The following is a 23,237-nucleotide window of genomic DNA, read 5'->3' as shown; positions in this document are numbered from 1 at the left end:
GTATGCTTTGATCTTTAATAAATCATGTTCTATAAATCATTGTTGAACTCTGGAATAAGGAATATTTAAAAAAATATATGGAAGCTTATTGTGTCACAAAACATTGAATTAAGGTAGTGGCATTCATTTTCAGTATGTTTTCTTCAAGAATGCGAAACAATTTTAATGTGTGTGTAAGATTAAAATATATTTAATCCAATCTACATTGAATATAGCTTCCTGAATTTCCTGCTGTCTGAATCCATTTCATTGTGTTATTCTATGTTATCTGGCTTCCACTTTCTATTTTTAAAGAATACTGTATTTTAATGAGGATTGAGGTGTTTCTTCGTTGTTTGGTCATCTTTTGGTTTTGTAAAGCACTTTGGTATAAAACTAGAAATGTTAGCAATTTATGACATTTTTAGATGCCTAGAAGAATAAGTTTGTTTAGAAAAAGCCATCCGATTTATTTTATATCTGTATCACTTATGGTCTTACAGCATGTCCTCGGCAGTTGATTGCTCCAAAATTGCTTTGGGTCCCAAACGAGGTCCATCTGTTGCTGAAAAAGAAGTTCTGACCTGTATTCTTTGTCAGGAGGAACAGGAAGTAAAGTTGGAAAGTGCTGCCATGGTACTATCTGCCTGTGTCCAGAAATCAACTGCCTTAACTCAGAATAGGAGCAGAATTCTTGAACTCTCAGGGGGTATGTGATTTTTCTTCTTTTAGACTACAAGCAGTTCTGTACCTACAGCTCATAGCCTGTGAACCTAATGAAATCTGTATTCAGTCAGATTGCTAAAATGGCTTACCCTACTTAATAAAAAGACAGTAAAAATTAAGTTGTTCAAAAATCCATGCTTTAGAATTTAAAAATGAGAAGTGGATGAAGATTTTGATTTATCCCTGGAAAGTCAGAAGATGCTTTAATCTCACAAGATTTTAAAAACTTAGAGATTTAGTAGGAGTGGTCACGCTGAAAAAAATCAAGAATGTTAACAGTTCCTGTTTGTTCGAGTACAGCACCAAACTTTCCCAACATGGAGGAAATACGTGAACATTATCAGAGGCCAATATGGCAGCCTTAGGAGGGTTTGGTTTTTTTGGCATTTTGGTGTGTTGGTTTTTTGGTTGTTTGTTTTGTTTTTTTAATGTCCAGGAAGTAATAAACAGCAACATAAAAAAAAAAAGAGAAGTGTAAGCCAGGATCATATGATATCATCTGATGAATGGAAAAAAAAAATGAATGCAAGAGAGTAATACCAACACAAGAGTTAGAGTTGCATAATATCATATCGGTATCAGGAAACACAAAGACCAACCAGAATTTTTTGTAAGTGACAGTTGATTAAACATGAGGAAGGTTTTGCTCAGTTACTTAAGGGAAAGAAAGAAAATAAATAGAAGGAAAGGAAAAACTTAAGTACTCGCTGACTTTTTTTGCTCTCTTTGTGAAAAAGAAAAATAATAATAATTCAAGATCAGATGCCTGATGGCTCTTAATTTTAACAAAAGAGAAATACAGTCCAGAATAGGATAAGAAAAGTTGAAACAATATCTAGGTAACTTCAGTGTATTCACCTTGGCAATTATTAAAGTAATATTGAAAGTACTATCAGAACCATTGTCTTCAGTATAATTTTTAATTATTGTTTAAAATGCGTAGAAGATAGTTGAGATCTCAGAAGGCTAAGAAGGGTAAACAAGTATTTGTCTTTAAAAAAACACCGAAAAAAATGAAGTGAGAAGGTACTAAAAGTTTGAATATTCTAGCCAGCCTGGATGCCCAGAAATGTGTTGGATGATAGTAATTATTATGAGTTTATAAGACAATATAAAAAATAAAGACAGACAATAAAGCAGTAAGAAATGTCAAAAATGGATTTGTCAAGAAAGGAACTTAGTAGGCCACCCTAATTCTTTGACCAGGATGGCTAGTTTTGTGGGTAAGGAGAAGGTAACCTAATTTATTCTCATGTTTATTAGAATTTTTGGCTCTGTCCTGCTTGATATGCAACCTAGGCAAATGTTGTTTAGGTGAAATCACCCCAAGGTGAATATACATCTCACCATAAAACTACTAGTTTGATTCAAACACAATATAATATTAAATAATAATTAAAAGTGATAATTTTTTTCCCTGTAAATTGAACTACCTTTATTTTAACACAGAAAAAAATTAAATAGCTGTTATCTATTAAATTTTTATTAATCAATATACATTCTCTATGTATCTGCCCATATTTTATTATAAAGCTGAGTCAATCATTTTTTCAAATCCTGCTTACTCAAGCTAACTGAAATATAAGGAATAAGGATGCAGTGTTGAAAGATAATAAAATTTGAGGTCTGTAAGTGCTCTCAAGATGTTTTCTAGTTTGTTGCCTTTGCATAGCAAGGATGTTACAACTTGTAGTTTAAATTCCTACTTATTTTCAAATATGTGTTTTTCTGTTTTGTAACAGGGTATTGTTGATTTGTGGTCATCTCATAAAGCAAAATGAACCCTATGTCCTATTTTTTTAATGACACTACTGTCCAGCAAATAGATTTTAAATTCTGTGTTTGTGCAGTTCATTATTTCTGCTTTAGTTTAGAAGTACACTCTCGAATGTTATCAAAGAGAATTCTAAAGCAAAGGGAAGTTCAGCATTGTATCTTATTTCTCCAGGGTATTACCCTATTCTCTGTCACGCTTGCAAACCTTTACCAAGTTGATTTGCTTAATAAGATGTTTTGTGTTTCCTTCTCTGGGTCGTTAACAAATACTGAATAGTCCTAGACCCAGGACAGGCTCCTACAGTATCCTGTTTGATCCCTTTTTCTTTTTTAACAGCAAACTACTGAAAATGGCAATTTTGAGCCAGCTGTATAGAATTTTTATCTAGGCCATGTAATTGTGTTCATTTTTTTTTTTGCTCTCTTCTGTGGTACTCTGAAGTACAAATTAAGTCTTATGCTCCTGTAGTCAGATACACTTGTAAGCTTTCTGCAGTGGCATGTTGGGCTATTGAAACAATTGAAAAAAGAAGGGAATGAAGCTCCTTTTTCCTAAAGCCACTTCTGGTTATTATTTATAGCACTTACTCTGTACTACATGGTCCTCTGCAGCTCATCAGTTAGAAGTAGGCCTGTAAGAGCCGTTCTTTCTTTGAAGATCTAAATAAGTGGAAAAATGCTTTCTCCCACAGCAGAAGTGCAGATAGTGGCAAATCAGTGTTATACCAAGGTTCACTTTCATATTTCAGTTTCCATTTGATTTAGAGCAGCTTCAGCTGCTGTTGAATAGAATTATATTTTCAGTGCAATGTGGGTGCTAGGTTTTTTGTGGCGTTTTTGTCATTTCTTTTCTCTTTCATTTTGTCAAATTCAGGTGTATCCGTTCAAAATCATGAACAGTCTACCAGATAAGGTTTGGAGGACTGCGGTTGTTCAGTTCAGTATTATTCAGATATCTTTAAGGGAAAAATGGAATCTGCATATGCAGCACAAAGACACCATTACATTCTCATAACGTTTTTGGTGTTAAGGATTATGCAAGATTAGTAAAAGATAGACTTGACTTTGTTATTCAGCAGTGCCAGTGGTTTGAAAATATACGGGATTAGTTGGAGAAATGCCTAATCTTTCTTGTCCTTAGTAGTTTCATCTTTTTTCATTTAAAAATACAGTAACAAATACATTAAAAACTTCAGTGATAGCGAATCCAACCACAGAGCTATTCCAGTACTAAAGAACCCCTTTTTTTTTTTTTTTTTTTAACCAATTTCCTATTGCTTTTGGATTTTGTCATCTTTTTCTTCATAAGTAGTGGGAAGCCTTCAGTAGTTTAAGTGGGCTCTGTCTTGTGATTACTTTGCTGGTGTATTGGTCTGGCAAAGCTAGCCAAATGGGGTTGTAATGTGATTGTGAAGTGTGGGAAAATAGAATCTGAAGGCTTGTGTTCTGCGTATACTGTTGTTCGTTTCTGTTCATACTGATGGGAAGTTACGTTATTCTTTTAATAACTTCTTTCTGCTGTGTCTTTCTAGATACGCTAGATCCTCTCTTCATGCACCCTGACTTACCTTGTGGGACCCACACAGGGAGCTGTGGTCATGTGATGCATGCAGCCTGCTGGCAGAAGTAAGGATGTGTCTTTGCAGCCTTTTGATGTTTTTTTCTTATTAATCTATTTTCCAAAACATCTAAGTGCACACTGAAAACACAGTGCAGTAAGTGGATATTTAATTAAGGAGTCAAAATTATTTGTACTTATCTAAAAATGAAATATGGCACAAGAGAACTTTTGACCTGATGAAGAAAATCATCATCAAAAGTTTTTAGTGCCTTCTGTGACCCAAAGACGAATCTCTACGTAGTTACTAATTTATGCAAATAAAACCAATGGGGTAAAATTGGTCAAGAATAAGAAACCATATATAGTAGGTTTATTTTTAGCAATCCAATGAGAACCAGTAGGAATCTTCCAGGTGAGCGTTCTATAGCAACAGTGCTTTGACTCTGAAAGTCTGTCATCAGGTCAGTACTTAAAGGATGAAGCTGACTTATTTCAGTGAGTCTTTAGATGAGAATCTGGCATTTAGAATAGAATATGAATGGTTAAATCTACCAATATTTCTTCCCCACCCCTCCCCTATCGGTGAACAAACTCTTAATAAAAAGTAAGAGGGAAGAATTGATACAGTGCTTAAAAACTTTACTGGATTTCTGTTTTTTGGGGGAGCCTACAATTTAGACCAAGTGTGTTGGATTAGAATGCAACCTGAAATATTAAAAGACAATTTACTTAGCTTGCAGATTATAGTCATCCTGGTTGCAGCTACATTTGTAGGATTACAGGGAGCAAAACTAATGCTCTCTGCATTTGACTCCACATAGGTCTGGCAAGTCAAAACAAGATAAATAGTGTGAAGAAATAATAGAAGTAATCCCACTGAAGGATTATCAACAGATAAAGAGAGTCGGGTCATGCAATTGCAAGCTACTTTATATTGTTGTATGATATAAACAATCTCTTGAGGTTTGTTGTTTGTACTTGTGCCATTTTACTTTAAAAAATCTGAGTAAACTTCTAGTGCTTATCATTTACTCTTCTAGATGTGTGTGTGTGTGTATATATATATATATTTTTTTTTTTTTTTTTTACAATAAACCATTAGCACAGAATAAATAGGTGCACACACTTAAAATGATACGGAAGTATGTTCCTTGAGTATAATACATCTGCTCTTGGCAGATCCATCTACATCTGCGTAAATCTAAGTAGTGCAACACTGGAGCTCAGTTCCCTTGCTCTTTTTAAGAAAAGGTGACTTGCTGTATGGGTAAATGGGATTTAAATGGACAACAGGCTCTTCTCATACGGGATGGCACAGAAGGTTTGAGTATAGTCTTTTACTTATTACATAACAGACATTCTAACTTACTAATATTCCTCCAAACGATGCCTGCCACGCCTTTCTAGAGTATCTGTGCAGCCTAAAAATACTGCAAAATACTCTCTAAAACAGTATGAGTTCAAATGAATGGAATATCTTTGTAGTTGCCATGTATGAGAAAGGGGAGTTGCTTGCAAAAACATGTTTGAATGTGGGAAACTAAATGTATGTTTTTGTTGATTGACACAGAATACTTTCCTAAATATTCTGTAATCATTACAACTTCCGTAGATTGCCCCTGCACGCACATTTTCTCTTACTACAGAAATGGGATTTTATTTTCCCCCTTAAGATGTATGATTTAAAGCAAAAAAAAAAAAAAAAAAAAAAAAGCTGAAGTGCGATATTGTAATATAAATTGTCCTCTCTTCCTGTTAAAAGAAGGCTACAGTTTCATTGTCTAGTCATGAGTCTCAGTCATTGCTGTGAATAGCTGATTATTCATTCATGAAATGTTACCGGTAGTTTTTCCTAAAATTAAAGAAAGATATGTACAATCCCTGTTTCAGACTTACTGTAATAAGTTGCATGTGAGAGATATTAGATACAATGTTTCATTGCGTTGAAGATGTGAGAGAAGAGTAGAAAATTTAAGTACTGCTTGTCTGTAAAAATGTTAATGAAATTTAAAAGGATCTTAAAAGCAAGGAAAAGTTGCCGTCATTTTTGCAGGAGTGGTAGACCATGCATTTTTGCATGAGTTCATCTATGTGCTCAAAGGTTTTCTTTTATTTTCACATCCAAGCATGTGAGAGAGTTACAAATCAAAGGAAAAGACTTGTTTGTTGGATTGGATAGGTATTTGCTAGATAGTAACACTTTTAATTACTTGAACATTTGTTTTCATGTCATGTTTGAGCCTTTCCACTTTCTAGTAATTTCCTTTTCAATATTGTAGGTACTTTGAAGCCATGCAGCTGAACTTTCGACAGCGTCTACATGTTGAACAGATATTTGACTTGGAGAATGGAGAGTATCTTTGTCCACTTTGCAAATCTCTGTGCAATACTGTGATTCCTATTGTTCCATTGCAGGCTCAGAAAATAAACAGGTGAATTACCAGACTGCATAGCCTTTAATTAAAAAAAAAATAAAAAAAATAAAAAAATTACTTTGGGACTGGTTGGCTTTTCAAATTTTTGGAAGGAAAACTTAGGCTGACTTTCCTAGTCTGTATAAAAGACTGCATATCTCCTTATTGACTATTCAGCCAAATATGCTGCTTTTGGCAGTCAAATTTTTTTTTTTAAAAGCTGATGTCAGATGCTGATATCAAATGAGAAAGTACATAGATCTAGTATTTAGCCTAACGCTTCCTTTTGTACTGTTTGCTCAAAATTTACAAAGTCAGCAAAACTGTGCAAATCTCAGTGTGTCCTCTGTTTTTAAAGATAAGGTGAATCTTTGAGTCTTAAAATAAAACCTGCTTTCTATTCCTGTTTTCAGTGAGGATGCAGAGGCAGTAGCTCAAATTCTGTCCCTGGCTAGGTGGCTGGAGATTATCACAGTCAGGATATCAGGCTACAGTGTGAAAAACGCTAAAGGTTTGTTATCTTAATTTTGAAGCTATTCTGTGGGATATCTAATAATGCCACTACATGTTTTAACTAATACCAACAGAAAACTTCAAATAAAAAATACATTTTGCTATCGATCAAGACAGTATCAAATAAAGCTGGGGATAAAGTCATGGCCCTTTCTGAGCTGGTGTCTTGATTTCACAGTGCCCTCACCAATTTTCTGGTTTCTGTTAAATTCTTTCCATCCTCCCTGTAGGAGAAAATTATGTAGACTTGGAGAGGATATAGCCACCAACTAACACTCTGAGTTATTTAAACTTTTGTATTGACTGTGATGTAGTAAAAACGAGAGAAATTAAATTATAAAAGGACAAAATAAAAACATGTATGAGTGTGTAGAAAACAGAAGGTACAGAGAATCAACGTATTCCTTGCACTCTTACAATGCAGGACAGTTCTTTTTCCTTGCCAACAAAGCACTATTTTTAATCCTCATATTTCTGGGAATAGAGGAAAATGTTAATTAAGGAGGAGGGTTAGAAGACAGTCTGGCTGGTGAGGTCTGTTTAGAATTATTTTCAAACCAGTTTAAAATAAAAAGAAGTCTCACTTCTGTTAGACTGCTGTAAAAACTGTAACAACTCCTTTGGTTTTTAATGTGGATCTTTTCTTTTTTCTTTTTTTTTTTTTTTTTTTTTTTTTTTTTTTTTTTTCTGGAAGGAGAGAAACCAAATCTTCCAGCTTTTGCCAACAAGGGAATGGGGAACTCTGCTTTGGAATTCCATTCCATCCTTAGTTTTGGTGTTCAGTCCTCGTAAGTGTTACTGGAAGTGCTCTCTGCATTATGTTAATTCTCCCTAAAATAACCTAGGTATACTTGAGGATTTGTATTGAAGGAAAGGCATGTGATTTGTTTGGTCTGATTATGGGCTTACTTATACTTAAGCATTCACTGACTATCAGATCTATACAGAGCTAGATGGACCTCTTGGTCAAATCCAGTCTGCTAGTTATTATGTTCTTGGTACAAAGCTAGGAGTCTGGAATCTTCTAATCCATAATTCCAGTGATTTGGGTCACTTCCTGTGCTTCTAGGCAAGTTATTTAATGTCTGTCTGCCTTAATTTTCCTGCTATATGTCTGTTTCAGGGATAGATTTCACTTGGTTTTGCATGTGGTAATGTAATACAGATTACTCAAAGGAATAGGGCTGTGTTACCTGTTTCTATTCCAGTGGGCAGAAGTGCTCTCCCACTACAACAGAATGAATGGATAGATGCTTTTCAAGTGTACTCAGCTGTCTTGTCTTCTTTTTAGATCACACTATAAGTACTCTACTTCTGCTGCTTCTGACTGACATCATAGTTATGCAAAGTACTTATATGTATCTGCTATTTGTAAAAATGTCATCAGAGAGTTGAATCAAATTCTTTCTTGATAACTGATCTCCATGGGAAAGATTCTATGGTTTGGACTAAACAATGCGGTGTATAAGCCTGGCTAAACCCCAGACTTCATGGTACAATTGTTTTGGCTGTAGAGATTTGGAGAATTAATATGAATGTCATATATTTCTGTTACGAAATTCTGTGTATGACTCTGGAAAAAACACAAGCCATTAAAACTGTACATATTTTTGCCTAGGCACTTTTCTGCATATAACTGCATTTACATAAACTAACCCAATGTCAGTTGAAAGGCGCTTAAATGCTAAAAAATGTGTTCTAGAACACATTTGAAATGTCTTTCTTTCCATTTTTAGTGCCTTATGAGATGAGATACATTTTGACTCCAGCACTTATAATTACACTTGCTTACTCACATTTGTTTTTTTCATTGTATTTTAATTTGAATTAAATGTTTGCATTTTTTGAATGTGAATTATAATACAGTATACAGAAATAGACGCCTTCTAGCCTGGCAGCTCTTAATCTTTCAATTTATAGAGCCCGTTATGTCAAGGTACTTGTTCATGACTGGAAACTAGTAATATTTTTCTTCTCTGTACAAACAAAGGGCCTTTGTATTCAATAATTCTTTCATAAATAACTTAGACTTTGTTAGTGATTGATTTGACTGGTAAGTAATAAGCGCTATTAATAATCCAGACTGAAATTATCTTGGCTTGCTTTTGCAGAGCCAAATACTCAAGCAGTATCAAGGAGATGCTTATTCTCTTTGCCACCACCATTTATAGAGTCGGGCTAAAAGTTGCTCCAAATGAAGCTGATTACCGGATTCCTATGATGACCTGGAGCACATGTGCTTTTACCATCCAGTGTATAGGTAAAGCATAATTTGGGTTAATTCCTTCTCATGACTTGAAAATCTTAGTTGTTTGATTGTATAATTTTATACAATCTGATTGTATTAATAATAATAATAGTTCTACGTAAATAAGAGCAATATGTAACAGTATAACAATGTATATTATATGTAATTACATATATAATAATAGAATGATAATCTATAATCCAATATAAATAATAAGTTTTTGTTAGATGGTAGTTTATAAAATACGGTATGGAATGTCAACATTGAGTTTAATCTGAGAGAGCAGGGAGTGGTCATGTTCCGTGTTACTAACTGTAACATTAAGCATGTTCAATGAGTATCTTCAGGCTGCCAAAGGTCATTGACCTGCAGGCATCTTCTACACAGCTAAATATCCAACACCTATGAAATAGTACTCCCTCTCTCGTTATTTCTTTTTACCTCTATTCTTAAAGAATTCTCATGGAATTTGTAGAAGAAATACGGTCTTTTGTATTCTGAAATTGCTAAACAGATACCTGGTAGAAAAAAAACCCAAACAAACCAAAAAACCCCCAAACATTCTCTGGCATGAAGCTCTTTTTGAAGGCAAAATAATTACTGTAAAAATTATTGCCTTTTTTGGGATAATGTACCTGTTTAGCAGTCAGTCTCATTTCATTTCTGTACTATATACACAAAGAAGTTTGTGTTACAAACATGAAGGTGTAGATAAATCTGTAGTGGCTTCCAGGCAGGGAGAGAGGCAAGAGAAAAGTCTGAAATGCATGCTGAAGGGATTGAGAATGTAATTGTACATTTCCATAAATATGATTTGCCAAGTATGCTATTTTTTTCTTGATGAAGCTGTTGAGGTACAAGTGTAGTCTACCATAAATCTATGGTGGACTTGACCCAGCTGGAGTATCAAGAGTTCAAAAGGTTTTTAGGAGGATTGGGACTATTCTGATAAGGCAGGAATAGTCATGAGAACTGATTGCATCTTTTTAGTGTTGGATTTTATCAGAGTTTTCAAATGGGTTGAGAGGACTGGAAGCCACCCAGCTCTATTAACATTAATGCACTTAATGCTGAGCAGATTGTTTTCATTTGGTATCTAAAAAAAGACTTTGGTGGCTGTCAGGGATGAATTTGCCAGCAATAACTGTTATGCAATAACTGTTATCACAGATGTGTTATCGAAGGCATACGTCAGAAGTAGAAAATTCAGATTCCTTACCAGGCGAAGATTATAAAACCATAGGGACCGCTGTGACAGTCTGACCTACCCTAGGCCACGCCACTTGCTTGGGTTCATTTTTGTTTACAAATAGAGCAGGGTTCCGTGAAACTGTAAAGCAAAACTGCCTACATAGCTTCTAGTATGGTTTTGAATCTAGTCATAGGGCGCGTTATTAAAACCATTTAAAAGGCATGTAGCCAAGCTGGCTAGACAAGGAACCTTAGCTACTCGTATTAGTGGAGTCTCTAGAGGAGGTTCAAAGCATCATTGACCCAAGGGATGTGAATTGCTTTAATTGCATAAAGCCAGACACTTAAAAATACAAATCTGATTTTTCCCATGCTTCCTCAGCAACTCCACATGTTGTGTGTTAAACTGATGTACGAAAGTGCTAAGTTAAAACACTTTCATTTTTTGTTAGAGGTGCTTTAAAAAAAACCAAACAAACAAACAAACAAAAAACCCCAAAACCCCAACACCCCCCCAAAAAAACCCACAACCCCAAAAACTCCCAAAACCAGAACCATAACAACAAACAAAAACCTCCCAACCAAAAAACCCCCAACAAAAACAACAAAAAAAATTCCAAGATCTTGAAGTGTACTGATTCATCTCTGAAAAGTGACTAAAGCACAAAAGCATTTGAATTGATACCTTTTTACTCAATTGTGTTAATTTGGTTTCTTATTTTTGTTGGCTTGTTTTCTCTTTATTATCCCTTCAGAACCAATGCACTCAGGGAGGAAAGCTGAATTGTATTCCAGCTTGGGAATTTTGTTTTCAAAATATTTTTGTTAAACTACAGTCAAACGCGGTAGTGCAAATCTGAGGGTAAGATGGCAGTATAGCATCCCTGTAAACATACCTTGATGTTTTTGAGCATTGTATAAGGGTAATTGAAAATACAACTAAATCCATAGAATATCATCATTCATGTGAAACAGTGTTCCTTTAAATCCCTAGTTAGCAACATCTGAAAACCAAATGTTTTTAAAAAGCTTGTTACAACCGTTTCTCTGGGAAACATTCAGCACCATTTAAGATAGATTTTTCAAGAGAATTCTATCAGAATGAAGCTGAGCTTTAAAAAGAAGTGCATATACCAAGAATAAATTAATCTTGGACTAAGTGTATTCTAACAGAAATGTTATGTTAGTTCCTGTAGAACAAAGCAACTTAATTTTTTCTGTGTTTAATTTTAAGAAAACCTCTTGGAAACAGAGGGCAAGCCTTTATTTGGATCTCTACAAAATAGACAGGTATGGGCAAGTAAGATATGCAATACATTTTAACCAAAAAATTTTTATATATATAAATAACACACACATATATAAAAAACTGTTGAAATTGCTAACATCAAGATCATTCTCTGTTGAGGGATAGCTCCCAGTGTTTGGATTGATAACATAAAGAGCATTTTGGAATAATAATGTTTCTACTTTTACATGGAAGTTCATATTAAATTCGCTTATCAATGTGTTTGCTGTTTGTAGAAGTAGACATTTCACTATTATATCTTTCCTTTTTTCCTGTCCAACCATTTTCTCTTGCGCTCTAGCACAGTGGCCTTAAAGCATTAGTGCAGTTTGCAGCTGCTCAAAGAACAACGTCACCACAGGTCCTGATTCAGAAACATCTGATTCGTCTTCTAGGAGGTATTGTGTTCCTTTTCTTTAGTACCTTTTTGTGTTGCAGAAGTTTCTATTGCAAAATGTCACATGCATTAATACAGCATTGAAGCAAAGGTTAGACTACTGACAACAGTGCTAACTTCAGTTTCTCTAATATTGCCTGAAATCATGGAGTATTGCTTGAATTTAAGTAATCAATAATTCTGTTAACCCAGCCCTGTATCACTGAAGTACTTTTTAGTACTTTCAAAAGGCTGCTTGCCAGTCTACTGTAAGATACTTTGGTCTCAGGGAGAGCTAGTTTGAGACACATAGCTATCCTCCATGTTTCTTACTGATTAGGTTAACATGGTGGCCTTTGTGAATCCCACTCTGACTTGGGACTCTTAGGTGTGGTAGAGGCTTTTGTATTGGGCTAGGTTGTGAGGCATATAGTGTTGCAGTGCCTAAGTTCATTTGTGGACTTCATCCTTAACACTGTGTGTGCTTTGTTAGAGCTGGAGAAATAAAGATTATTATCTCAGAATTTTGAAGATATTGTCATTAAAATTGTGAGCTGGTTGGGCATGTGGACATAGCTAAACAGATGCACAATCGATTAAATAAGTGGCAAGCAGTTGACTAAATAGATGCTTCCTTAGTTTGGAGACTTGGACATTTTTTTTGATGAAAACACAAATGATAGAGGCTCTGAAATCAGATTCTGATATTGCAGTTCAATCCAAAAGAAGAAAATAAATATCAAATGCATAATTGATATCTTTCTTTTGTAGTTCTTCTACCGAACTTTAAAGTGGAGGACACTCCATCCCTCTTAGAAGTAGATATGTTCCACATTTTGGTAAGCAAGTTCATTTTATTCTTCATATTAATACTTTTTTTTTTTTTGAGCGTGGATTTTTGTGTACTTTACCATGTAGCTAGTCCTGCATTATCTGTTCACTAGCATGAGTCAAATGATTATACAGGAGCACTGCATACAAGCAAATGATTACATATGGTTGCTATATGTGACTATTTATTTTTAGTTTGGCTGTTCTAGCTTTCAAGTCTTTGCTCTCTCACTCTTATTAAAGTTCATTCTTGCAATCTCAATCATCTTTTTACCACCTCCGTTGCTACCAAACCTCAAAAAAACCCTGAGAAATGCACCCACTGAGCTTGTTTCCCTCACTTTCTCTTTGTCTCAACAGGTCTCTCAGGCCTTCTGATTCCTTTCCGTTCGCTCTCATTACTCTCTTTACTTTTCTTAGCCTCTTATTTCTGTTCTTAATACAAATCTGTATTATAGTTTCTTCTACTGTTAAAAAAACAAACAAACAAACAAACAAAAAACCACACAACCAAAAAGCCAACAAAACCCAAACAAACCCATGAAAATAACCCCTGTTTTGCCCTGGTTGGCTTTCTAACTAATGCTTGGTCTCGCTTCTCTCTTTTTTCATTGTGTTTTGTCTTAGAAATTGAGCTTTCTAGGAACTGGACAAGCTTTCTTGGTGTATCTTTACACTGACAATTACAATGGAACAATATCTGAATTTCGTACATGCTAGAGGGGCACAGATGGCTAATATTTTCCAATGAGTTTTTTCTACACTTTGTGAAATAAAACCAGCAAGACAAATAAACATATTTAAATTGACTACAGAAATAAAATATAAACATATAGTGAGAATATAATTTCTGTTACCTGTGTAGCTATTACCAAATTTCTGTTACTTTAATATTTGTTCCTTCCCTTTCACTGTAGGTGGGAGTTGTGTTATCCTTTCCATCTTTGTACTGGCAGGATGCTGTAGACTTGCAACCTTCATCAATTAGTTCAGCTTATAACCACCTCTACCTCTTCCATCTGACAACATTGGCACACATAACACAAATAGTCGTCTCTTCAGCAACAGGTAAAGTTGTATTTGGGTTGGATTACTCTGGCATTTTTACACAATTTCTTAAAAATAATGGATGGACATCATTAGTATCTTCAGGTATAAACTTCCTCATAATAAATGACACTTAGTGCTAGGTAGTAATAACTGTTTTCTGGTAAAAAATAAATAGCACAACATCATTTTCAGAGCATTTTATTATATCACTTCTGTGTGCTTAGCCTAAGAAAACAAAATAGTTATTGACATATCAGTACTTGCTCAAGTCAGTCATTATAGAGTGATAACTGACCCCTCTTCAGTTTTTGTAGGAGAAGCAAAGCTTTGTCCAGCAGCAGCACTCTGAGTTGCACAGTGACAGTTAGTATGGATTTGGGAAATAAACTTTTCTTTACCCTTCAACCTAGTAAATACCCAGAGCGGAAGTACAGAATCCTATAAACTGATAGGAGAGAATTTCACTTTTCTCTGTATTTCACGCTTCTGTTAAAAACTGTCAGTAACCTACAGGCTTCCTAGCTACTGCTTTCCTTTTTCTTCAGCATGATGGGAATTAAAAAAAAAAAAATCCTGTAGCTTAGTTGTAGGACAATAACTTAATTGTAGGACAATAACTTCAAATGTTTAAGGGAAGGAAGCGGTTTCTATGTGGGGATGAGCAATGAGGCAATAATCCTGATTCTTCCTAATAGCATGCAGTTTTCAGTATATGTAAGAAAGAGAATTGTGTCACAAATGAAGTGCATTTACAGTGGGATTCATCTTTGTGTGTGCAGAATCCCCTACTACTCGATCATCTGACAACAGTGAGGAGGCACTGTCTGCACAGTCTTTCTGTAGAGAGGTTTGCCGGTACACCAGTGGGTAAGTAGCAGTTCAGTTATAGCATTGTGTTTTCCTAGAAAGATGGCAATGCACAGAGGTTGACCTGAACAACGCAGAAAATGGGATGAGCCATTTTGTATGGGGAGTTAGCACAATGCCTTGTGCTTTATTCCCATACTCCTGAACGCTGAAAAAAAGGAAACTGGTGAAAGGAACACTTGTAGTTAAAATAGCTACTTTTTGTGGACAACAGAATAAATTCTTAGTCTAAGGATGAAAAAATGCCTATGTCCATACTGGAGAGAAATACAACCTCTAACTATAGTAGTTATTTTTTCTTTGCCTTGATTTTTTTTGAGATACCTCAATTATAGATGGAAGCCAGAAAGAAGGAAATGGTTCTTCTATAAAAGGGGGAGAGGTGTAAAGCTAAACACACTTGCTTATTTGTTTGAGCATTAGTGCCCATCTTTTCAGACTTTTTTGATAGGTATAGCTACAGACTCTTTAGTACTTCAGTATGTGTGTGTGAAATAAACTAGAAAATATGGATATACCCTCTACAAATTCTGCTTTGATTTACCTTCACTAAGGCTAGCTGCAAAGATGTGTTTCTGAAGGACTGACAACGCTACCCACTTGTCTGAAAGTTTTAAGTCTAAATTTCTAAATATTTAAAATTTGGTGTTTAAATAATAGGAGTAATTTTTCTGAGGCATGAGCTTAGAATCATAGGTGCTGTGTGTTTTGGAAAATCAGGTCACTGTGCTCAGATGCCTAGGTACAGAATTAAATGCCAAAGTTTAGGCAACCCAGCTCTGAAACTTTTAGTGTTTTAATTTCTGTGTATGCATTGTCATCTTCTAACTCTGTCCTATCTGTGCTTAAACAGCACAACCTGCATTGTAATTTTGCAATGGTCTATGATACAACACAGCTTTACAGGTTGTTCCTCAGCAGGTCCTGGTCAACGTTTATGTGAACATCCTCTTCACATAAATGTGAACTTAACTTAGAAAACAGTATTTTTTTGTCAAAAATGGGATTAGTATAGCTTTATTTTAAACAATCTGAGTGTTACTGTTGTGACTTCCATAATGAAGTATGAGGTATTAATTGTTTAATTCTGTTGGTTTTGCTGTTCCTGAAGAGTATTTATTGTTGTTTGGTTTTTTCCCTTATTTTGAATTGCATTCAAAACACCAACTGAATGAAAAAGCTATACCATTTCAAAAAAATTGCTGGCTTCCAGTAGTAAAAAACAACCAGTGTGAGAATCAGTTGCTCTATGTGTGATGCTGTATTGCACAGTTTAAATCAGGTTATCTTGAGTTACATCTGGAGATGGACAGCTGTGTATTGGCTATTTATTTTTTTATAATTCTGAAAAATATAAGTTGAGATAATTTGAAGGCTTAATGTAAGTGTTCTTCATAAACTCAGTACTCATTCCTTAGGCAAAGGGGAAGTTGGAAGTTAGGTGCTGGTAGCCGTGTTACACAGAATTTGGGGTACATCAATGTTGCTTCTACACAGCTGCCATTCTACCAACGTTAGTCAAAATGTGAAAGTGCTAGAAGGATTTGCACTGTGAACTACTGCAGCTATTTCTCATTTGTGTATTACAGTTGCTTTAGTCAGGATATTCCAGGCTGGCTTGTGTGGGATTGTGTTAAAAAAGGCATCATGCCTTACCTTCGTTCTGCTGCTTTGTTTTTTCATTATTTGCTGGGAGTTTCTCCACCTGAGGAACTACTACAAGGTAAATATGAGAAAGCAAATGTGTATATATATATTGACTTTGTTTACTGTTTTCTTGGAAGAATGGAATTTTTAAATGTTCACAATAACTTAGTAATAGTTAATACGTTAAAGTAAGACTTGGAAAGAAAAGGAAATACTATTATAGGACGGGGCAGGCACGAGAAGCTGAGTTGCCTCGGCTGCCTTTGCATGGAAGAGAGTTACTTCTGAGTATGTGCAAATATGTGAATTATCAATGATGTATTGATAGTAAGTATTTGTGGATACAAAGATTCTGTGATTTAAGGATAATTCTAGGGGCTTAGATTACATCACCAGAGAAATAGCCTGGAGTATATTTAAAAAACAAAACAAACCTTTTTGTACAGTTACCAATGTAAGTAAATGCTAAAGACATAGAGATTCAGCAAAACAGAGCCAAGTAGAAATAAAGCACATTATAAAACTTAAACCTCTTCGTTAAAGGATCCTAATGCACTACAGATGCTAAACCCAAAAATAAGTATTTTGTCTTCTGTCAAAATGCAGTGAAACACAGACTCATCAACTATTTGGAAAGGAGGACCAAAATTGCTATGAACAACTGAGACAAAATATAGCGTCTTAAATTGATTTCTATAAACTGTGAACTAAGTTTGAATTTAATTAGGATATACGAGTCAAAATCTCTACACTTTGGGCTACGCTATTGTCTTTACCATTAGTCAGGCACTATAGGTTCTATAGGCAGGAGTCTTCCTTGTGAATCAGCAATGCAGTTTTCTGCAGCAGAGCCAATAAATGACCACCCAGCAAACTATTAAATTAGCCCAACTTATGTAATTCGTTAGCACTGACTTGATCATAGCAAAATTTAATATCATTGCAGGCCAAAAGGATAGTGAAAAGCTAAAATGTTCTGAGTACAGAAGTCTGCTGCACTAATGTGTTACATATTATGCAGTGAAATGGAATTTAAGCAAGGAATTCTGTTATTACAGTGACTTATGCGTGTCTTAACAAATTTGACATATATTATTCCATAATTTAAACCTAAAGCAGATCCTCAGCTAAGGCAAATTATTATAGCTCTGATTAAGTCAGTGGAATTACATCCAGTTGTACTAGCTAGGAGCTATGCTGAAGCTTTAAGATACATGTTACTCAATGGAAAAGGGATCAGATTTCTAGTTCTGAGTGAACTATTCAGCAGAGCTGAAACACTTTAACAGTTGCTCATGTTTTCTTTTTCTTTCGCAGTTTCTGAAGAAGGGCAATTCAAGGCACTTTGTAGTTACCTCTCTCTACCTACCAATTTGTTCCTGCTCTTCCAGGAATATTGGGACACAGTAAATCCACTGCTTCAAAGGTACTAATGGGGACTCGACAGGCCACGTTTTTCTGTTGTGATGGCTCTATGGGAATTCTGGATCAAATTTGTTAATAAATGATTGAGCTCAAATTCATACTAGAGTTCTAAACATTTGTTTGATGTGCACAGGTATACTGAATCTCTGAAAGCACTTCAAAAACATAAAACATCTATATTTTATGGTAGTTCAGTCATTAAACAAATAGTTTACGGGACTAGTGCTTGCAGACCTACATGAAATGATTCATGCAGAAAGAAGTAATCATAAACCTTTGCTTGCATGGTATGCCACTTACTGTTCATTGGCCTATTTTTAATCTGTCTACAGCAAAAGTGCTGATTACACGAGCTATAAAACGAGAATATGGAAAATTAGGTTGCCAGCAGGGTGAGGCTTTGTACTATTTCTTCTCTGGATTTCCAAAATAGACTGATGAATGTCGAAGTTAGCTTAATGGTTAACAGGTACAATTTGAGTATTATGTACGTTGCAATCTATCAGTAAAGAAATAATTGGTAAAATTCTCCATTCAAAAACACAAGTTAAAAATAAACAGACAGCCCTCCTCCCAACTCTGAGAATAAGCCTGCTATATTCTGTTGGAGAATGTGTCCAAGTATTCAATGTGACCGTTTGAGCGCTTGGTTGCATTATTATTATTATTTCTGATTCTTGGCAGAATTCTCTGGCTCATGCTAGCTTTTTCTGTTGTTTGTTTTTTGTTTTGGTTTGGTGTTTTTGGTTGGTTGGTTGGTTTTGGGTTTTTTTTTTTAACCTCTGCTCTGTTTTGTTGTCTAGATTCCTTCAATTTAGGGACATTTTGAGCTGTTGACTCCAACTTACAGTCCATACAGCTGGCCTAAACAATTCCCTACATGCAATTTTACTATTATTAATTGCATTTGTAGTATATATAATTACTTATAAATAAGTTCGTCTTATATGTTCCTACATGTTCGCTCAAAGACATGAGTGCTTATAAGAAAAGACAGGGTAGGTGCTTGTGAACATTAGAAAACTGTTGTAGTGCTCCCAGTCAAAAACAGAGGTTTCAAGTAGGAGGCTACATATTTAATGTAATAGTAACAGTTGTCAAATCATCATGCAAGTTCCCATATGTTTTTTAAAGAATCTTATTTCAGAAGACTAAATTTGATGATTGTTGAGAAATGTGTTAAATGAAGCTTACTAGATTGACCATCTGCTACAATTCTCTCTCTTCTCCTCCTTTTTGTAGAAATAACTTAAAAGGTATCTTAGACATACCAATTCCTCTGTTTAGCAACTTGCCAATATCTACCATTGTTTTGGTGGACACATTTGGCGGTTCTAAGCAAGCATACAACACGCAATAAAGCATTCTAAAATAACCGTTGGGTGATGGTTATTAAATAAAAGCAATAAATATTTTCCTAGTAGAGTGTATGATATTTTCTTACACTGTGGCTTTCAGCAGATATATTCCAAAAGGAGCTGTGTATTGTAGCCCACTTCGAGAACTTGAATATGTCTGAAGACTGCTTGCATTTTTTTAATTCTGTGTTTTCATGTGCATTTTGATAATTTTAAGTGTTATTGTTTTTCACATAGGTTTTTCTCTTGTATACAAACTTAAATTCTTTTCCTGAAGCAAAACTGTAAAGAATAGCTGTTTCTCCTTGTGAAGTTGTAGCTAGAACTATCAATGCTTTATCTGTGCTCTGTGTTTGCCTATTGCTTTCTAGTTTAGTTTAGTGATCCTAAATGTTTATTATTATCAAACACTGTCATCTGCAAATGTTTGTTTGAAATAGGTGGTGTGCTGACCCGGTGGTGTTAAGTTGTTTGAAGGGGAAAAGCATTGCAATAAGGTAAATATGGTTTTGTTGTTATTGTTGTTTTTTCTTCTGTTTTTGACTTAAAACTGTTGAAAGACTGAAGTGCTTGTTGTGGGCAAATTAGAGTGCTTCTATTTTCTTCCTTCTCTACTACTAAAAATACACAACCATTTAAAGAGAAATGTATTATTCCTCATGCAGGACTCTTAACTTGTCTAACAACATCATACATTCTCAGTGATCTAGCTTACTCCAGGAAAAAACAAAAGCTAACTGAAATACGAAGTGTCTTCATACATGTAGGTTACATATGAAATTTAATTTCATCACCTTTGCTGGAATATAAAAATGCTGAAACTCCCATGTGGACCCCCTTACTTGGGCTTCTAGGACTGAAGAACTGCTCTAGAACTGCAGAAATTTACAGAAAGGACCGAAAGCTTAGCAGGAATTTATAGCTATCCATTCTGTTCTTTGCTGCGATCTTTATTATTCTGATAATAGTTCTTTTTCACTTACCCAGGTATCCTAGGAAAAGAAATAGTTTAATAGAGCTTCCTGAAGACTATAGCTGCCTTCTGAACCAAGCCTCTCAGTTTAGGTAAGATGTGACGTATTTAGTTGTCTTCCTAGGTGTTTTGTCACTTTTAGTCACTTTTATATCCTTGCAGTTACTGTGACTGGTGTTAAAACTATGTACAGAAATTATTTTGCAGAAGAGACACTGTTATGGTTATACTGGCCAATACCAGCACATGTTCATTTTAAATCTGAAACACAACAGCTCACTAAATGAAGTCACTTGTGTTTGATAGGATAGCATATAAGATTATTATAGCTTAATGTGCTGGTCATTTTTCCACAACTGCAATGTGCATTTGGTTTGGCCATAAGCTTGAAAATTATTTTTGCACTGTACACAACAAGCCCAGAAGGTTGGCACTGTTTTATGCCAGGAAGAGTGAATCATAGGATAATTCAGGTTAGAAGGGACTTCAGCAGATCATCTAGTCCAGCTTCCTGCTCAAAGCAGATATCTTGCAGATAAAATATTTTAAGCAATGTAAAAATATAGCAAAAGGAGGCAGATATGTGAAATATGATTAAGACATAGTATGTCTTTAGGTTTTTGTGGGTTGGGGGTTTGGGGGGGGGGGTTGTTGTTGTTTTTTAAGGTACATTATCCATAGTTAACGTTTCTTTTAAAGTTTTAATTCCGGCAGTAACGTCCTGGTTACGCTTCTTCCAGATGCCCACGGTCTTCTGATGATGAACAAAAACATCCAGTATTGTGTTTATTCTGTGGGGCTATGTTGTGTTCCCAGAATACTTGCTGTCAGGAACTGGTGAATGGGGAGGAGCTGGGAGCCTGTACTTCTCATGCTCTTCAATGTGGAGCTGGAGTCTGTATGTTTCTCAAGTAAGTAGCTAGCCAGAATTTAACGTGTTAGAGAGTAAAGGGAAATACTTGAACAACATTGTCAAAGCACTTGATTCTTTTTTGTCTGAGATGAAGAAACATTGCTTTGACCTAAAATATAGCTCACCAACAAGTTAAGAACCTGCTGGGAGTTGTCTTGTATTTTAAATGTAGCTATTTTTTCCTTAAGAATCAGGGAATGCAAAGTTGTCCTCATTGAAGGTAAAACCAGGGGCTGCTTATATCCTGCTCCTTACTTGGATGAATATGGAGAAACAGATCCAGGTTTGAAGTAAGTAAATGTTTGACTGACTTTCTTTCCACATTTCCATTTTGGTATCTATCTTTCTTACACCCATTAGACAACATGTTCTTCCTGTTAGCATGTATAGCACTGTAATATGTATCTTAGCCTGGTGAACTTGTTTAACTTCAAATCCCTGATGGCAGTTTCCAGTCGTCAATGGGTCATTCATAATGGAAAATACACTTTTTTGGTACTGTTAAACTTTTATTACTTTTCTGAAGAATACTTTGTATACTTTTCATCAGAAATGTGCAACAGCTGCCATTGCTGAAATGTCATCTTGGAAATGGCAGTCATTGCTTGGCTCACGTAGAATCTTTTTTCATTTCCAGTAGACTTGTTGGAATTCACACAACTATATAATATTTTCTGGCTATCATTAAGAGTGCTAATGCTAGACTATTAATGGAACAGTTTGTCAGTTGCTATTCTGATATGCTTATTGCTTATTCTCCTTTTTCTTCTATGAAGAAGAGGCAATCCCCTGCACTTATGTCGGGAGCGTTACCGGAAGCTCCATCTGCTATGGCAGCAGCACTGCATCATAGAGGAGATTGCCAGGAGCCAAGAAACGAATCAGATCTTCTTTGGATTCAACTGGCAACTGCTCTGAGTCTCTTGATTCTTAGTGAAAACTCTTACCTTTGGCAATGCTTTGGAAAAGGAAAGGAGGGTGGCAGTAAATAACCTACTTGCAAGTGGATTCTGTAGTTCAGACACAATTGATGGATTCTCGAAGTTGGTTGTATTACTGATACATTGAAACAGAATCTCACATCATATGTTTTGCTCTTTTTTTTTTTCCTCAAAAAGGAAAACCATATTACATAATTATTACTGAACATTCACGTCCAGAAATATTTCCACTTTTTTGAGAAGTTGTAATTGTTTCACATGTTTTGACGAGTACAGCTTCCCAAATGCTGTACTTTGGGGCATATACCACATTTCTGTCTCTTCCATGCCTTGAGAATATACCTAAATGGTGTTGCTATGGAAGAGCCTCCTTTACTTTTTCCTGGGTCCTTTTCCCAAGCTTAGTGAAGCTTTTACATAGGTCAAGATCTGTGGCATAATATTGGAGTGGAAGTGGTGCCAGGCCTTTAGTAATCTGTAGCAACAGGTACACCAAACATTAAGTTGTACAGAAAAAGCCTGCATTCAGCTATGTCCTGGTATTTAATGAAGAGTTTTCATTAATGAACTCTTTAAAGAAGTGTGGGATAGAAAGCGCACGGGAGAATTACCATCTTGCTTGTTGCATCAAAAAATAAAGTCCGTGCTTTTTGCATTGCCAGAACTGCACTTTATCTAATGCATTTGTCCTCTATTAATGCTGTATATCCTAAGAGGTCTAGGGCTACACCATTTGGCTAGGTTGTGGTTAGTTTTACTTCTTTTACAGTTTGTCTTCTGAGATTTTCCCTGAGAACCAAACATGAAAATACTGTTATGTAGTTGTAGTGTAGCGCTGCAAGTTACGCAAGAGCCAGAGACTTCAGTAAAGTAGAAGACATTCAAAGCTATCACTGGACTAAAATCAAGGCCCAAAAGCAGCAAGTTTTAGAATCAGAAAGAAGTTTGCCCATATTTGAGGAATTTTCCACTCTTCATTCTCTGTCACTATTGTTTGGAGCCCTGCCTGCATAAATGAAATTGTGTGGTTTGGGGGACATGTTCAGTGGCAGTTAGAGCAGAAAAGGGGAAAAAAAGGTGGCTAAATCTGTGTCTTTGGCCTTCAGTAGTTTATAGCACATCGTGATTGAACTCTCTCTCTCAATGATATGTGATTGTGC

The 23,237-nt window shown here is 35.4% G+C and overlaps 1 protein-coding gene across 5 annotated transcripts in view; it reads left to right on the top strand.

The window, feature by feature from the left end:
* Positions 1–22,746, top strand: part of UBR1 (ubiquitin protein ligase E3 component n-recognin 1) — a 75,298-nt gene extending 52,552 nt beyond the window's left edge. For all 5 annotated transcript variants that reach the window (XM_087746340.1, XM_087746337.1, XM_087746338.1 and 2 more), the window contains exons 30-47: positions 483–688; positions 4,014–4,107; positions 6,322–6,474; positions 6,870–6,967; positions 7,664–7,757; positions 9,081–9,229; positions 11,643–11,698; positions 11,998–12,094; positions 12,844–12,911; positions 13,821–13,971; positions 14,733–14,820; positions 16,410–16,543; positions 17,785–17,893; positions 19,691–19,747; positions 20,238–20,315; positions 20,964–21,134; positions 21,325–21,426; positions 21,913–22,746. In XM_087746340.1, coding sequence (XP_087602466.1) covers positions 483–688; positions 4,014–4,107; positions 6,322–6,474; positions 6,870–6,967; positions 7,664–7,757; positions 9,081–9,229; positions 11,643–11,698; positions 11,998–12,094; positions 12,844–12,911; positions 13,821–13,971; positions 14,733–14,820; positions 16,410–16,543; positions 17,785–17,893; positions 19,691–19,747; positions 20,238–20,315; positions 20,964–21,134; positions 21,325–21,426; positions 21,913–22,054 — 2,047 coding nt within the window. In that variant the 3' untranslated portion in view covers positions 22,055–22,746. The remainder of the gene's footprint in view (positions 1–482; positions 689–4,013; positions 4,108–6,321; positions 6,475–6,869; positions 6,968–7,663; positions 7,758–9,080; positions 9,230–11,642; positions 11,699–11,997; positions 12,095–12,843; positions 12,912–13,820; positions 13,972–14,732; positions 14,821–16,409; positions 16,544–17,784; positions 17,894–19,690; positions 19,748–20,237; positions 20,316–20,963; positions 21,135–21,324; positions 21,427–21,912) is intronic.
* Positions 22,747–23,237: the final 491 nt, after the last annotated feature.

Source organism: Nipponia nippon, unplaced genomic scaffold, assembly GCF_047370975.1.
Source record: "Nipponia nippon isolate SJK-2023a ecotype South Korea unplaced genomic scaffold, ASM4737097v1 scaffold_10, whole genome shotgun sequence".
NCBI classification, from domain to species: Eukaryota; Metazoa; Chordata; class Aves; order Pelecaniformes; family Threskiornithidae; genus Nipponia; species Nipponia nippon.
The sequence above is the reverse complement of the archived record's forward strand: the minus strand, read 5'-3'. Positions and strand labels throughout refer to the sequence as shown.